This window comes from Paroedura picta, chromosome 2 (assembly GCF_049243985.1).
Source record: "Paroedura picta isolate Pp20150507F chromosome 2, Ppicta_v3.0, whole genome shotgun sequence".
Classification (NCBI taxonomy): domain Eukaryota; kingdom Metazoa; phylum Chordata; class Lepidosauria; order Squamata; family Gekkonidae; genus Paroedura; species Paroedura picta.
In genome coordinates this window covers 72,539,265-72,556,657 of record NC_135370.1, presented here as the reverse complement: position 1 = coordinate 72,556,657, position 17,393 = coordinate 72,539,265, and the positions used below count along the sequence as shown (strand labels likewise).

The 17,393-nt window shown below is 43.3% G+C and overlaps 1 protein-coding gene across 4 annotated transcripts in view; it reads right to left on the bottom strand.

The window, feature by feature from the left end:
* The window catches only part of PLCD4 (phospholipase C delta 4), a 37,934-nt gene extending 20,811 nt beyond the window's left edge, over window positions 1–17,123 (bottom strand). For 3 of the 4 annotated variants that reach the window (XR_013228185.1, XR_013228186.1, XM_077320690.1), the window contains exons 1-5: window positions 16,971–17,123; window positions 8,010–8,068; window positions 7,037–7,195; window positions 4,180–4,408; window positions 2,419–2,548 (exon numbers count right to left, since the gene is read on the bottom strand). Coding sequence is in view for 2 of the 4 variants with exons in the window: in XM_077320690.1 (XP_077176805.1) it covers window positions 2,419–2,548; window positions 4,180–4,408; window positions 7,037–7,195; window positions 8,010–8,034 (543 nt within the window). In the remaining 2 variants the exon portion in view is untranslated. Of the gene's footprint in view, window positions 1–2,418; window positions 2,549–4,179; window positions 4,409–7,036; window positions 7,196–8,009; window positions 8,069–11,367; window positions 11,576–16,970 lie in introns of those variants that run through there. The other variant, XM_077320691.1, reaches the window with a different exon arrangement.
* Between the last annotated feature and the right edge of the window lie 270 nt (window positions 17,124–17,393).

Below are 17,393 nucleotides of genomic sequence, written 5' to 3'. Positions count from 1 at the left end.
TCAGCAAGAAAAAAGAATAAGAGGGTTAAATAGTTTAAAAGGTTAAATAGTTCCTTTGCTGTCATACCCAGGTTTCTCTTTTAAATTGCAGCCCAGGCACTGCATATTTTTTAAATTAAAAATTTATAAGGAGGTTTGCTGTGTAATGTGTCATTCTGCCTTCAGGTTGATTGAGGTGGGTAGCCCAAGCTGTGATGAAGTAGATTCTTACCAAGAATGATCTAATGATATGTCAAGGCTACCTGAAAGAGTGCATGGTGGATTGAACACTTGACTCCAACATTTTTTCCACTGAGAGGATTCTGGATCCCTGGCTGCCTATTGTAAATGTTGGTAAGAGTACAATCCATTGGAGTGCTGGAGATACCACACAAGGATTTGGTTTTGTTTCTTCTACCCACCCTTCAGGCAGGGGTATTTGTTGCATGCAACTGTGTTCTCTGCTCTCTCATCTGGATAGATCAGTAAGGTCATTTTCACAAGTTAGATTTGTATTTGCAGCATTTCATTTTTTTAAGTTTTGCATTTATAAAAGGTAGAAATTAAGCATAGTATAGATTTAATTGATAGCAAATCCCAATTAATTATGCCCTGAAATGATCTACAATTGTCCTATGTGGTGGGAAAAGGGGTAGAATCAAATTCTTTGGCATTTAAGTAGGTATAATTCATTGGCCTAAAGCCCCCAAGGGACTAAGTCAGGGGTAGTCAAACTGCGGCCCTCCAGATGTCCATGGACTACAATTCCCAGAAGCCCCTGCCAGCATTTGCTGGCAGGGGCTTCTGGGAATTGTAGTCCATGGACATCTGGAGGGCCGCAGTTTGACTACCCCTCGTCTAAGTAATTGAATATGAACAAGTAAAACATTCAGGTGGATAGAGGCCATAGTTAGATAGGTGGGAAATGGCCAGGCTTAGATAAACAGACATGACTAATTAAACTGGGCTGGGGAATAAGTACAGCTTGCTGCCATGTTTGTACATTCCATTTATGGCTCTCAGCTCCCTTCTGTGTTCAACTGTGGAGCTTGATTTTAAGACTTCCTGGTTTGGTGATGCTCCAGTTCATCATGGGATCTAAATATAGGCACATCAGTACTCTTCAGTTTATTTATACCACAAACACCACAATTCTAAATCTCAGGCCCATTCCGCACAAGTTAAATGTAGCAGGAGTGTGGCAAATTGTAAATGCTACTAATTTGCAGTTATGCACGATGTCGCACACAATCTGCCACACTCCTGAAACAGACCCGCGAAAAGCGCTTCGTTGTAGCGCTTCCAGGGAAATCCCCAAAAGTGGATTCACCCTCTGGAAAGTGCTACACTCTTGCAAACAATCTGCAACAGTTTCGAAAAAGTTCTGTGCGTTACCATTGTTGCAGTTTCAGCAAAGTCCCTCCCCCTGGCTCTCTCCTCTGAACTTCCGGCAAAGCGATCGCCATTTTATTTTCTCAGAGCGAGCGGAGAGCAACGAGCCCATGAGCCTTCATTCACCCAGCGAGACTTCTCCTGCTACAATCCCCCCACAGAAGTGCTTTAAAGCTCCCCTAAGTCCCCAAGCACAACACAGCCCCTTTTGCAAATTCCCTTTATTTTCGGTCGAAAATCGCGCCCGTGCACAGGGGGGGTTCACTTGGGGGAGCGTGGCAATGATGAATCGGCAGCTCACACGCCAGCTGCCAGCTAGATGGGTCTCTACATTAGGAGGAAGCAAGGAAGCAAGGAATCAAGGCATATTTGTTGCAATGTGTGTTTTTCTTTTTTTTTAACCTGTTCTTAAAGGGAAAGGGGCTTTTCCGGAGCATGGTAACAACTGCCCATTGGCTGCTCATTTGATTGATGACCAGTGGCGGGACAAAGCACGGAAAAAATTGCTTCCTTTCTAGCGATTTTTGGCGAGACCGGAAACCTGTGGGAAATGATTGAAACGCAACTGGATTCCACTACAAAGGCAGGTATGCGTTACACCGAATTCCAGTATTTTAAATTCCATTATTTCTTTCTGTAAGCAATTTGCCACATTGATCCTTGTGCGGAATGGGCCTCAGTGTAATCTGTTTGGAATCCTGATTTGTGAAGAATAAACAAACTCTAGTTCACTGAGGTACCTTCAGTTAGAAGTCACAGCAAACTGGAGTTTCATCAAACCAGGAGGTTTTGGACTAAATTCAGTACATAAAAAGAAATGGGAGAAGCAAGGGGAACATATAAACGTAACACAAATCTGTGCCAAATCTCAGATTAATAGCAGTCTAGCATGATGTCTGATGCAACTATTCTGGGAAGAAAGCAGAGTTTGAGAATTAGCGCTGTGTCTTGGAAAGTATCAGGATGTTGCTACAATAAGAAAATGAATATGGATGCCGCTGGGTCGTCCACTTCCAGCATCTCGCCCATCCCTGTACAAAACTCCACCTGAAAGAGCCGGAAAGCGTGATCTTCGTTCATCTCCACATTCATCATCCTGAGCAAGTGCTGCACTTCCTTGAAGTTCATGCGTCCATCCTTATCCTTGTCAGCTTTCTGGAACCAGTCACAGATCCATGTGCAGCCCAAAATGTAAGTTAAGGAAAACAGATTCTTTGAAGCTGAGCAGAAATCTCTTCAGTTCAGCTGGCATAGAACACCTTTTAGAAACAGAGAAAAGGAAGTTCTAGGATCATAAGTACCAATAGGCCTATTTAGGGATGTGGGAAAGCTCTCTGAAAAGTTGTTCTTCTGGTTTCCCTTAAAATGCTCCAGATGGTTCACCTCAAGAAGAAACCCCAAGCTTTCTTTGAACTTTGTTTCTCACAAATTTTAGAGCCACGTCCAGCCTACCTAAAGTGCAGAAAGGGAGAAGGATAAAGACAGATATTCTCAGCATGGTTACAATGTCAGTGAACACAAAAGAACTGGAATGCAGCAAAATAATGTTCAGTTGACTCTCATCATATTCAGAATGTCTGTCTGCAGCTAACACAACTACAGAAGCCCCTCCAGTGTTACACCACAACCTGGTGTTTCCAAGTCAAGCTACCATAGGGACCAGTGTATGTTGCTGATTCCTTAGGACACATCAGTGTATTGGTTTGTTGCATAAATTGAATTTGCAGAAGCCCTTCATTCAAACGGCACAGCTTTACAGAAGATGCCCCCTTCAAACAACTTGTCCGTTGCTTGGAAAAGGCAGGTCTTCCTCTTGTGTCTTGTTGCAAACTTATCAGTTCCTTTGTGACAGATTTGAAGCAGTTTTAGAAGAAGGGGATTGTGCTGGCATAGCCTGCTTTCAATTTTGCTACAGTTCCAAAAGATATATTCAGGAGGAACACCACCTCAAGTCAGGTCATAGATAATTGTTTATTTACATATTCTAAGATGGCCTAGATCTAGTAGGCAGGGGTCCTTTGTTGATAAATATTTTATAGTTAAGCACAGAAATACCTGCTGTGTTGTTCTTACAACAGCATATCTATAATCCAGGCTTTCTCAATCAGTGTTTCATGAAACCCTGGGGTTTCTTGGCAGCCCTGGGTTTCCTGAATGGGAAGGAGTTAAATATATATATAAATATATCAATGTGTTGAACATTCACTGGTTGATATGGCCATATATAGTCATGTTGACCTGCCCCAGGAGGGGCCCCAGGTGAACGTGTACACAGCTATGCTTTCCAACTGTATTCTGCATGATTACGCTGCTTCTGGGGTTTCTTGAAGTTTGAAGAATGTTTCAGGGGTTTCTCAATCGTAAAAAAATTTGAGAAAGGCTGCTATAATTTATTCAGAATCCATATCAACCATTTGATGTTGCTTAAAAGGTACCGTTTGTGAAATGGACAGCAGACACTATAGATGTAGAATGGAATGACAGCATAAATGGAAAAAATCAGGGAAGATATGGCTGTGGAAAACAGAGTGTTATAAGGGGCCAAAATAGAAACAATTAATGGGAAAGGGAAGTTGTGGAGTAGAATCCTGTATATAGGGATAAATGAAGGTCTGGAGAGTGAGGGGAAAATGTAAGGAGGGACAACAGTGCAGCTGATATAAAGATGCTGTGACATGTCTTAATGTAGGAACTATCTTTAACATATCTTTAACATTTGGACCAAAGTGGAGCTGAACTTCCAAACTCACCTTTCCATTTTTTGTAGAATGGGAACTGAAATAGAGAGTGAATAAAGTGAAAGGATATTGATCTATCTTTTCCTTCTGATCCATGTTTGTGACCACTTCTACAAGGCGTCTCAGGCCTTGAATCCAACACTGAGCTTCTTCAGGTGAGCCAGCAATTAGGTCCAGGTTGCTACGACGCCCATGGAAGACGATGGTGAAACAGCACTCAGGTGGGAATTCCTCAGCTAGACTCTGAAGTATCTCTGATTGGTGTCCCTCACGCACAGTCTCCACATCACTCACTGAAACTGGGATATGGACAACCAAGCAAATTTTAAAACCAAACTCTTTAAAAATGTCACATTAAAGCCGCTTATAGCCAAAATTATTCACATTTAAACAAACATCCTTGAAAATGTGTGCACAGTACATATAAAAATTATCATTATCTAATGGAGTAAATTATATGGCCCTTACCAACTATGATTTTATTATATAACAACTATTTATTTTGAATAAATAAAACTTTGTAGCAAAAAAACATTTCATTCCAAAATCTTTATACAGCTATCGCTATATAAACATAAAAAGCTAAGGCCTAAGCAGGCGGAGAGTGGGCGGGGCCAGTCTGGGTGAGGGCCCAATCGGAAGGTGCGAAATGCCTTCCAATTGGGCCCTCACCGGGACAGTCCAGAGTTCCAGCCAGTTGGATGGGCATGAAGCCAAAGTTCTGACAGGACCCGCCCACCCAGGGGCAATCTGGAGACATCGCTGCCAGTCTGCCCCTGATCACTGCAGGGGGAGGAGGTCAGTAGGGCTGCCAAGGGGGATGAGAACGGAGGCTTGGACAGGCTGTGCCTGCCCTTTTTGCTCCTAGGCTGTCCTAACTGTCATATCCAACTGTAATTTTGCCTCAGAACCCTGACAGAGCTGGCAGGAGGCTGGAGAGTGCGCTCCCTCCCCCCTCCCTTCAGGCCTGTTGCGAAGGAACCTCTAACAGCCCCTGACTGAGGGGAGGGAGGCATTTCCCTTTCTGCCAAACAGTTGGCTGACAGGGAGGCCACAGAAAAGTCCCTTCTCACTTAAAATACTGCTTTGGCCAGGGGTTTGGCACAGCCAAGCCATGTGTATTTCTTCTTTGCAACTCTCTGCAGATTTGAGGCCACTGCACAGGGTTATTCTGTAAACCAAACTGGATGCTGTTGCAGAGGTTCTTTTGTCTCCTGTTTCATCTGCACAACAACCCTGTGCTGTAGGTCTCAAGTCTTTCAATACAACAACAACCTGTGTGGGAGGCCTTAAATGTTTTTTCTCTACCACAACCCTGTTCAAAGTAGCCCTTTCTGCTTGGGGAGCTGATCTTTATACTCTGCAGATGAGCTGTAATTCCAGGAGCTCTCCAGGCCCCACCTGGAGGTTGGTAACCCCTGGGTTTGAAATATTCCTCAAGGTTTGGAGGTGGGACTTCAAAATCGTACAATGCTTCGGAGTCCAGCCTTCAAAGGAGCCACATTTTCCCTGCAGTTGGGAGAGAGTGGTGCAGGTATGTCCCTCCTGGGCTATGGCCAGTCATTACCAGCAACTGTTTGTATTCTGGGGTGCAGACAGACAGACCAGCATCAGTCCTGTGAGTCTGGAAAGTGCAGGAAAATCTAAATATTTACAGCCTGAAACTGTAAATAGTGAACAAGTAAATGGCTGGAGAGACATGGGAACTGATTTGACTTTTTCAACCTTGGCCTGGCAAATAAAAAACAGTATAAAAAACCTTACTAAGGTCAAGACTGCTGTGCACAGAGAGACTTCCTCTTAGGGTTGCCAGCTTCCATGTGAGGCTCTCTACTACACCTCTCTCATGGGGAGTGTGCTATAGAGAGAGGAAGGGAAGATGATTGGAAAATGTTTTGAGACACCTGAGGCCTGCTAGGTCACTGTGACCCATTCCCAGTTCTTTCAGACCTCTCACAGCCCCACATCCCTCACAAGTTGTCTATTGTAGAGAGACAAGGGGAAAAGGTGTTTGTAAACTACTTTGAGACTCATTTGGGTAGTAAAAAACAGGGTACAAAATCCAGTTCTTCTTCTAAGGAGCAACCATGAAAGAAGCATGTGGGCACAAATCATTTTATCAACAGTGAAAAATGAAGACAGAAGGAACAGGATGGACACCTGTGTACTGTGACTACCCCATGTGTATTAGGGCAGTGGGACATTTCGGTGTCTGTGGCCTAATTCACACAAGAAGGGAAATGATGCAGAACTGGGAGGAATTGGTTGCTATGTAATCTTCCCCTAAGAACAGTCTCCAGTCTGATTTTCCCTTCACATATCTGAAGACACGGCTCTGGAAAGTTCATCTGTAACCACTATGCCACAATTCCCAAAGGTCAGTGCTCTCCCACACTCAACGAACATTACAAACCACAGGTTCTTGACACCCATATCTCCACATTTGCCACCATGCCACCACAATCTCCCACACAACACACACATTCAACCCCATGCCCTTACAGACTGGACAACTCCTCCCCTTCCTCTTCCCACTGCCAAGCTCTAGCGCCCTCTGTATTCTTGGATACAACGGGCTTTGCCCCTAGTAGAACATATTTCATAGGACTATTTTTAAGGCTCCCCCAACTTTCCTTGGAGAAAAACATGTTTACCCCAGTACTTTTAGGGAGCTGTGGAACACGCTTTCACATCTCTCGCAGCCCAAGATTTTATATCAAACTAAATAACATTTTGCTCCAGAAAAAGAGGTAATCGAGATTGTGGCAGATCTTCACATGGAAGTTTATGTGATTTGCACAATTTTTACACATGTGAAAATGTTCCTACTATAGCATACTGTACATTTGCTTGTATGTAAAACACAAAGGCATTGTTGCATGAAAAACTATCCTTGTCAACAAGACCAAGCAGGGAACCAAACTCACAGGCAGACTTGGCATTTCCCGCCTTCTTGGATTTGTACCAAATAGTCATACAGTCATCCTGCAGTTTGAAATACCGCTGCTTCTTCCAGTTCTTGGACTTGACCTTACGCATCATTGTCTCTTGTTGCATCTGTTCAAGATTGTCATCCAGATGAAGCCCTGATCAGGTGAGAGAAGGGCAGGCACTTCTTATTTGAAGGCCAACATAAACGTTTGTTCATCCTGAGTCAATCATATATACCTTTGTTTAGCACCCCGATATCAGCAAGACAGAGGCCCATACTTATACTGAGGGATCACAAGAGGTAATCGAGAGGGAGTTATTATTCATAACCCCCAAGTATGGGATTTATGGGATTTAATCATTCGTAGAACTATACTGAATGAAAGTCAAAATCCCATTTTATTTCTAATCGTCTTCCAGATATGAATGTAGGTCTGATCCTTTGGGTGAAAGATGACACGATATAATAACTTATCATGCTGATAAATCAAAACATTGGTTGCCATGTGGAAATTTAATTTAGGGGGGATTAATTTTCTTGAGATTGAAATAAAATTATTTTGATTTCAAAATCTGACTTCCAAATTGGATACATTTCAGAATCCAAACTAAACAACAGTGCTGTATTGTTTGGATTTTCTAAGGGAGATATTTTCAGATTGATATGAAGTTTATACTAATTTTACTAACCAAGAACATGTGAAATAGCCACATACTGTCAAACATTGATATTGTCAAAACTTTAATGCTATCACAAAATTATTGGATGCTAAATGTTGGTGCTCAATACTCACACATCCAGAGAATACAGAGCTAAAATATTTGTCTTTACTATAACAGGCTGAAATTTGCTATTCCTGCCAGGCTACTTTACATTTCTGTATAGCACAGCCTTGCTTCTAGCGGAACACTTTTTCCTAGCCTATTTCTTCTGTGGCTGGTATGTTGGAGGTTTGAGGAAATACTCACGGGCGCTGTAGAGAAGTGAAGCCATGGTTCTTTATTCCCTGAGTTGGCACAGCTGTTACCTACAAGAAAGAGAAGATGCGACTGAAAAAAAGTTGAGGAGCACTTGGGTCTTTCAATCATATAAATCTGGGATTCTTAACACATTTTATTAAAGAGCCCACTCAAATAAATGTTTTCTCAGTTTAGACAGAGCTCTACCTTCTCCCTCCCATATATCATCAACTCATTTGTAAAATCAATATAGTGCATGTGGAAGATTCCAGGTTCAGTCCTTGGCATTTCCAGGTTAAAGCATTTCAGACACCACAGCTGAGAAAGGGCCCTACCGGACATATCAGAGAGCTGCTGCCAGTTGGAGCAGACAGTACACAGAAAGATGAAAGTTCAATAGTTTCACTCAAAATACTACTCATACCATAATTTTGAAGTGAAATGTAGTTTCCTAAACTGCAGCATTCAACAGACTGCTGGTAGTTTATTGCCCCTGTAATAATGTGGTGAGACTTGAGTCAAAATTCTATAAACAGGGACACATTAATTGTGCTGTCTTTGTGACTTGGGCAAGGAGGGAAATTAAGGAGTGAAATAAGCAGGAGGCAAAATAAAGGAAAACACAATTCCAAAATGACTTCCAGATCCTCCAGTGAGCTATGATCATTCGCAAGTAGAGTTTTCAATACAAGTAGGATTTAATTCAACAAAAGTGATAGGGAAGCACAGGAGGGCACACAAAATGCAGGATACAAAACTTAGAGCTGGAATTGAACAGATAAAACAATAAGAACCTTTTAGTGCCTCTCTGAGGCCTTCTGCAAATCTCCCAATAAATTGCCAAGATTATGTTAAGGATGTGAGATCACTAATAACAGTGTAACCCTGTGGGTCTAGACCTCTGCTGGAGTTTAGGGGAAAGGTATTTTGTTCCTGATAGGTAGCTGTATGGGTAGCCCAAGAAAAAAGATTTTGGAGGGAAAAGAACTTTTGAGAAGAGGGAGAAAGGGGATGACACTTGCTGGAATATGCAATATCTGAAGTGTGCATGATTCAAAAGTATATGAATATCCTCTATTAATAAGCCAGCTTTAAAATATTATAGTTGCCTGAATCTTCAATTTGGGCCAGTGTGGCATCACTGTTGTTGTACTCAAGAATCTTCTGGAGAACCTTAGGTTTTTTCTCGGTTACATCAAGATTATAGTGAAGCTTCAAAGGATCTGAGCTCCATAGTGGATGAATGAGAAAAAATCATTTATAAAGCAGTAATACGGAGCATTATCATTGTCCAAGTCTGAATCAATCTCCATAAGCCTGGGAATTCCAAGTGAGGAACTTGCAAGTAGTTGTGCAGACATCAGGGGAAAGCATTACAAGTAGTTAGGCCCTTAATTCTGTAGCTGCTTAAAAACGAACATGGCTCCCACTCTGAAACAAGACTTTCCTTTGTTCTTGCTCAAACAGGCTACTATAATTTGTCTGCTAGAATGTCTTTGAGATTATGCATGTTTTAAAGGTTGAACTTTTTGCAGAGTACTGCCTCCAGCTCCTTTCTTTTTGAAGCAGTAGGAAGTTCCAGGACAACCTTTTAACAGCAGTTCCTTATATGAAAGGAGTGCTGGAGACTCATGGTGCCTTTTGTGGCAACTTGTTTTATTTGAAAATAATGAAGCCAGAAAGCCAGAATACATATAGGCAAGACTAGTTTCTAAAATAACCCCCCTCACAAAGCAATAGCAGCTCCCTAGCATTGCTTCTTGCCAGCCAGTGGCAAATGCAATCTCTTTTCCGGCTCAATACAAAATTACAAAATTGGTTCCTTCAACCCTTTCCCAGTCAAATAGGATGTGACACAAATTCCTGCAGCTGAGAGGAGCCATCAAGGGCCATTTAACAAGTACTTTCCGTTATCCAGCTTGCAAAAACGTAGAGAGAAAGCCATTTTGCCTTATCAAAAGAGCATATGATCATTGTAAAGATAGTAGCATAGAAGAGCACTCAGTCAGTCTTATAAGATGCAAAAGGACACGGTGAAGGACTTGACCTCCCCCCACCCCATCCTAGTTATACAGAGTAATTTCCCAAACAAAAATAAGAGGTTTTATCCTAGGAAAGGTAAAAACAAAGTTCTGTAGCTACCAAAGTGCCAGCTGTAAACAAAACATTAGTCAGTCCCTATATCCAAAAACAGGCACCTCAGGAATTGGTCTATCTTCTTTGGCATACTGTCCCATTCCAGTACAATATCACTAGACACAGAGAGGCAGGCACGTCTCATTGGCATGCACATTTCTTTCTCTGGACCGAAATCTGACACATAGTGATCTCTCACCAAAGCCCTAACCTTTCTCCCTCCTAATACAGCATGGGACTTTTTGCCCAAAAAAGCACTGGGGCAACTCAAACCATGGTCTTCATTTAATGAAAACAGGTTGTAACCTCAAGAATAGACAATCTTGTATTCTCTGTGAAGGTGGAAAGCGCACAGTTCTTTGCCATAAGCAGATACATATCCAAACATAAGCACGTTCTTCTTTTCCATTGAAACACCACTTCCCAAAGGAGAGGGGGGGGGGAGAAAGGGAGGATCAGAACCGGACTTGTCCAGGGTCCTGCGTTCTCTGTGTAGTGTGGTGGATGAAAGCAACAGCTGACTTTACGGTAGCTATACGGTGTAACATGCTGGGAATGGCAAGAAGCTCGGGCTTCTGTAGAGAGAAGAAGAAGAAGAGAGAGAGGGAAAGGTAGGGGGAGGAGGATGAGTGGATATGAGTATGAGATTTTGTGAAGAGTGCTTTAGCCTTCTTTTTGCTTTCATCTTTGTAATCGTCCTGCAATACAGAACCACTTTTTATGATTCAGCACTGAAGCCAAGGTGAAGTTGCCAGATCAGGTTGGGAAATTCCTGGAGGTTTGGGGATGGAGCCCAAAGAGGATAGGGACTTCAGCAGGGTACAGTGGCATACTGTCCATCCTCCAAAGCTTTCATTTTCTCCAGGGAAACTATACCCTGCAGATGTAGTATAATTCTAGGGGATTCCCAGACCCCACCTAGAGGCTGGCATCCCCAATCCAAGACTTTTTAATGCCATTAGTCACATTGTAGTCCTTGCACAACACAACTACCATTTTCTATTGGCATACGACTAGCACAGCAGCCAGCTTTGCCAGACAGCTCCTTTCAGAAGTGGGAAGTGGCAACCGAAAGCCCCACACAAAGCCTGTGTAATGGCTTGCTGAAAATTCCTTCTTTGCCTCTTTCCCTTCAGAGTTGCCAACTGGGGAGGGGGGCAGAGAGCACCCCATAGGAGGTGGAGTTAACCCAGAGGCTGCCGCTTGACACATAACAGGAGGATAGTCTTGCCGTATCGGGCCGGGCATCATGTTGCTGTTCAACTTTTCCTCTGGCTAGCAGTATGATCCTGTACAGTCGTCTTACAGCAGGGAAGGTATACTGTCTAAAAATAAATCCTGTAACGTAAAATAAACTAATTATCACAGAGTAAAATAGGTGCTGGAGAGGGATGTCATCACCAATGAAATCACAAGCAATGTCATATGTTCCTGTGATGCTCACACTACACATGGCAACCCAAGTAACAATGGATATGATGTCAGAGTTTCCAGAGCTCAGTATTCTGTTTTCTCTGCATCACTGGCTTTGGATCACTGAGTCCACTCTTTTGCTCTGTGAATGCCCTCACTTTTTCTGTTTGCAGTGACTATATTTAGAACTATGCACCAAAATTGTGTTTAAATTTTAAAATTCTTTAACCATTATATTAGTTTCATTTATTTGTTTGCTGTTTCGTGTGCTTTACTCTGTTCTTTGTTTCCTGAGGCTTCAGTGGGAAACACATTTTCAGAGATGATACCTCACCGCTGGGATCCTACTTATCAAATTTCAGGCAGAATAGGAGAAGACATTCCTGTTTGTAGGCAATTCAACACATTTTTGCCTGTAACTTTACCTTTTGCCATCTAATTGGGTTGAAATTTTCATAGATTGCACTCCTCTCTCAAGGGATCTTACCTGCCAAATTTCAGATGGGAGAAAAGGTTCCTGGAGTACAGTAAATTTTCTCACTTGCAGTGCGGACATGATAACACAGGTCTGTAAGTTTCTCGGACTTTTCTAGGATCCTGAAGGGGGGAGGGGGGAGGCCTATTTTTAAGCAAAACTGGAGCATGCAAGCAAAGAGAACTAAGCCCTCTCACCCTGCCTTACCTCATTGTGCTTCAGCATTCTTATTCTAGCCAGACTCTGACACTGGAGGTTATCCAAGCTGAAAGCAAAATGCTTCATTCATCAGCATAATGCATGTGAAAAGGAATGGCTTAACATTCTTTACCTATTCCCAGATTTTATTTAGCTGGAACTTCCCACATGAATGGGAACTTTCTTTTTTCTGCTGCCAATGGTCTCACCTGAATAACTCCGGCAAGCCCAATCCCATCAGATCTCGGAAGCTAAGCAGGACCAACCCTGGCTAGTATTTGGATGGGAGATCTCCAAGGATTTGGGTGGTAGTTCCTCCGGGGAACACTAGGGGTCACGACACAGAGAAGCACAATAGCAAAGCACTTTCGAATGTCCCTTGCCTGGCTGCCAGACAATGCTCAGATCTCCTGGCTACACAACACAGGCCATATGATAACGAAATCCTCTGTCAGTGCTAACAGCAGCTGGAGACTGGGGGATTTGTATAAGAGAAATAGTAGACCTGCTTTTACATGAAGTTAAAGATGTTGACAGAGCTTAGAAATCTGATCCTTGCTAATCTCTGTCATGTCCTTGCTCAGTGATCCAGACACAAAACTGGATCAGACATTCAGCCCAGATCCCTTACACTGGCATGATGAATACAGATGAAGCAGTAGTGGAAAACCTGCACCGCTGCATCTACAGAGGTACAGTCTTTGTGGTGATGGTGGTGAGGAAATCCCTGAACCCCACAGGCAGCAACTGAGACCCCTTGTTTAACCCACATCCCCTGAACACCTGCCCCTCCCAAAAAAAACTGCCTCAGAGGTCACAGTCATCAAACCACACATGCCAGAAATAACAGAGGGTCCACTAGCCTATCACATAAGCGCTAAACATCCCTTGTTCTAGAAGGGTAGGGGGCTTGGCTGACTATTTATAGCACAGTCTCTCCTGAAAACACAGGGGGAAAAACCTCCTGGCCTCTGTTGGAACAAGCCATCCACTCTGGAGCTATCGGAGGTCCTGGATCTAGCCAGAAAGTGGGTGAGTAATTAATGAGTAAATGATTCTGAATTAGGACATCATATAAATCACTCTCTTCCCTTACTGTTATCACTTGATACAACTGTGAAGAGCAGTCAGCAAAGAACCAGAATAAATGATGGTTTCTGATTATGGTGTATTGTAAAGGTAAAGGTAAAGGTAGCCCCTGTGCAAGCACCGAGTCATGTCTGACCCTTGGGGTGACGCCCTCTAGAGTTTTCATGGCAGACTCAGTACGGGGTGGTTTGCCAGTGCCTTCCCCAGTCATTACCATTTACCCCCCAGCAAGCTGGGTACTCATTTTACCGACCTCGGAAGGATGGAAGGCTGAGTCGACCTTGAGCCGGCTGCTGGGATTGAACTCCCAGCCTTATGGGCAAAGCTTTCAGACGGCTGCCTTACCACTCTGCGCCACAAGAGGCTCTATGGTGTATTGTACAATGTCATATTTAAGCATATAAATATCAGTATATAAGCATTCTGGAAGAAAGCAAATGATTTTAATCTGCACCTTTAATCAACATGATTATAATCTGCTGCCTTTAATCAACATGCGTGGAATTAATTCAGAACTACCACCCTGGGGTCCATTCCCACTGAGCTTGCCTCAGATCATAACTGACTTGGGCAAGCCATATTTATCATGCAGTTGACACATCTAATTTTTTCCAAACATTTTTCTAAAAACCCTCACAGCTTCCAGATGATACAAACACAACCTTCAGTTTGTCATTGATTGCATCATTCAGAAGTCAGATCATGCATAGTAATGCAGATTTTCGCCTAGCCCCACCTGAGCAAAATCTCCATTGATCAGAGATTGTGTGCTGAGTAAATGTGCATACTTAAGCCCTCTCTTCCTTTCTAGCTGGTCATCCTAACTGCATTGAATATGAAAGTTGTCTGGGCAAACCAGTACATTCCTGCATGTAACAGGACTCTAGACAACAAGGATATGAATAGATAATTGACCCAATCTTTTTCAGGCCACAGGAAACATCAAGTCCACAAATGGCTTGCAGGTTTTCTGAAGTTCTGCTGATACCTTACATATTGCACACTACCCTCTTAACACAGCCTCCACTTAGCTACTATACACTGTCAATAGAGGCTCAGGTCATGACTGTAGTCTTGTTGGCATTCTTACATCTTTGCCAAGCCCGGCTACTAGCGCCCTACCTATCCCTGGACCACCTGGCCACAGTGATCCATGCAACAGTCACCTCCAGGCTACTATCACTCACTCTACTTGGGCCTATCCTTGTCCTTGACCCAGAAATTACAGCTGGTACAAAACGCGGCTGTGAGGGTCCTCGCTAGAACATCTTGGAGGGTCCACATCCAGCCTGTGCTGTGTCATCTGCACTGGTTATCTGTTTCTGGATCAAGTTCAAGGTATCGGTTTTAACCTTTAGAGCTATACATGGCCTGAGTCCTGCCTATCTGAGAGGCCGCTTGTCTGCCTATGCCCCCCGCAGGGCAGGTATGAATCTCCTGGTTGTCCCAGGCCCCCTGCGATGTCTGTTTGGCCTCGACCTGCCTGGTAGAACGAGCTCCCGGAAGAGCTGAGGGCCCTGACAGAACTATCAATATTCCGCAGGGGCTGTAAGACGGAGCTCTCTTTTGGTTGAGAGGCCGGGGGGAGAATCCTGGGACTGATTGATCGATCTATGGGTCCCACCCTATGACATCTGACTGCCTGTTTTTCCATCATATGCCATTAATGGCATGATACGGGTGGCGGCATGGGAACTGGGGGGTTGTTTTTGGTTTTTGTCTGCCATCTGCCACTTGGTTATTCATGGGGTTTGATTGCTAGATTTTAATTGGGGGGTGGGTGGGAAGGTTGTTTTAGTGTTTTTATTGTCTTTATTATTGTAAAGATCAAAAGCTCATCAGAATCACAAGGATTTCAGTCTCTCATAACATGAAGTATTCTCCTCTGAGCAGATAATAAGGTCCACTGTGGTAAAACAACAGAGTTGTCTTTTTCCCCCTCATACCCGCCATGGCCAAAGGCAGAAGGGTAAGAGGTGAGAGAGAGAGATGATTTCTTAAGCATTGATGGTGAGTTTTGCAAAGCCTCTAATAGGCGGGTTTCCCTACCAGAAGGGCTCTCTTAAAATGCCACTCTGCTGATTGAGAATCTCTGTAGGCTATATATTGACCCTTCCTACAGCCTTCCAGGCAGAGATTTGATCCTGCAACAGGGAGACCTGAGTTCAATTGCTTCTGAGCAGCTGAGTAAGATCTTTGTCTGTAAAAGAAGGAATCATAGTGACCCATCTCAAAAGGGTGAACAATGCAGTAGACAGGGTTTTTAAAAAACTTTTAATCCCATGATTCTTTCACTTAGGGATTCCACGTGACTTGGAAAGTGGTCCCAAGTAAATCTAGGATGGTTATTTCTGAGTAAACAAACATGATCGAGCTGTAATCTGAAAGACGGTATATAACACTTTGCAGATAAAATGCAAGGGAATTTTTATCTTCCTTCCCATGTCTTTTTTTCCTTCAGAGAATGTGAACATCACCTATCTCTTTTTTTAAAGTTTGAAAGATTGTGGTTTAGTTCCTTGAGTGCTTTTCCCTCTTTACCTTTCAAAGACAGTTCAGTCATTTTTTCCATTTTTCCACAGCTCCTGCTCCACCTCCCCCCTCCTGCCCCATTTAAAGCTGTTCCTTTTTGGTTAGCTTTTTTGTTGAACACCCTATATTCAAAAGGAGCTAACGGCCTAATGATGCTTAGGAGCAGCCACCTGAACAAAATGCAACTTTTAAAGATCAGGTTTCACTTTTTAAAATCTCCGGAATACAATTTCCTAAACAAATGTCATTTTTTTGAGACAACATTCCAGTGATGTAGGCTCAGACTCTTGCCCTAGGAACCAAACAAATATACGTGCCTATCCACACATGAGGATTCACGTGTACACGACTGCACAAGTGAATACAGGACGAGGAAAACCAGATATAACTAGATTTTCTTAGACATGTTCCTGCCCTATCCCTTGTGGCCATCACTTGAAATTAGTAGAAATTAACTGAATTTTCCCCTTGAGGCTTGCTTCATTGTCTTAGAAGGCAATACTAAGAAGTTGTATCCAGGGGATTGAACCTGGGACCTTCTTCATGCCAAGCAGATGATGTACCACTGAGCAATGATCCCTCACCAAATATAAACAACTCTCTCTCCTATACTTGACTACAGATTATTCTGCCCTGTCGAACAATGAGCACAATACATGCACACACAGATATCACGGAAACAGAACTCAACTTGTATCACCATGTGAATACCTTGAGTTCACTTCTTCAGTGCTACCTAGCTACTATACATGCTTGTGAGTTCAAGTTTATCAATAATTCCCCTTCACAAGGCTTTTACTGTCTTTGTAGGTCCCAGCTGTATTCTGTGATATGGTTCCACCACGTAAAACAATCTTAAGAAAATCCCTCTGAACACATGGCTAGTTCCTTCTCCTCACCACTGAGTAATCTCACCCAACCTGGCACATCTTAAATTAGGCTTCTACTTTTTCAGAATAAAATGTGAAGCTTCCATGCATGCCTGTGACCCAGCACCTCTCACCCCAGACATTTACTGCCCCTCCCAATCCTTTTTCAAGTGCTTGTTCTGTCTTCTCCCCCTCTGTCTTTCCAGTGAGCACTGCAGCAAAAGTCACTCTCTTTTCTAAATGCACCAAGTCTCTTACCAGGAAGCAGAGAATTCCAGAGATGAGAGCATACTGTTTCAGAACATCTCCAGCGTTTGAGGTGACATGGTAGCTCCTGCTCTGGGTCCCCTGACTTTGCACTACCACCTCATGCTGTTGGCACTGGAGGTTGCTCTGATGCAGCCGCTGAGCTTGGCAGGGGGGGGGGGGGAGATGAGCACACAGCGGCTTAGCCCTTCCCAATGCATTGCTTAAAGGCACAGAGCCAAGAGCTCACTTGTCATCCAGCCACCTGGCAAAGCTGATTGGCCTGGCTGCAGGAGGCAAGAAGCTGATCAGGCACAGACAGTTTATTTATGTCCTGCTGAAGCTAATTCCTGAGATGGCGTCTCTTCAGTCAGTCTCTCTTGGTGCTGTTCTGATATTCAAGCAGAAGTCCAGTTTCTCCTGACATTCTTGTCA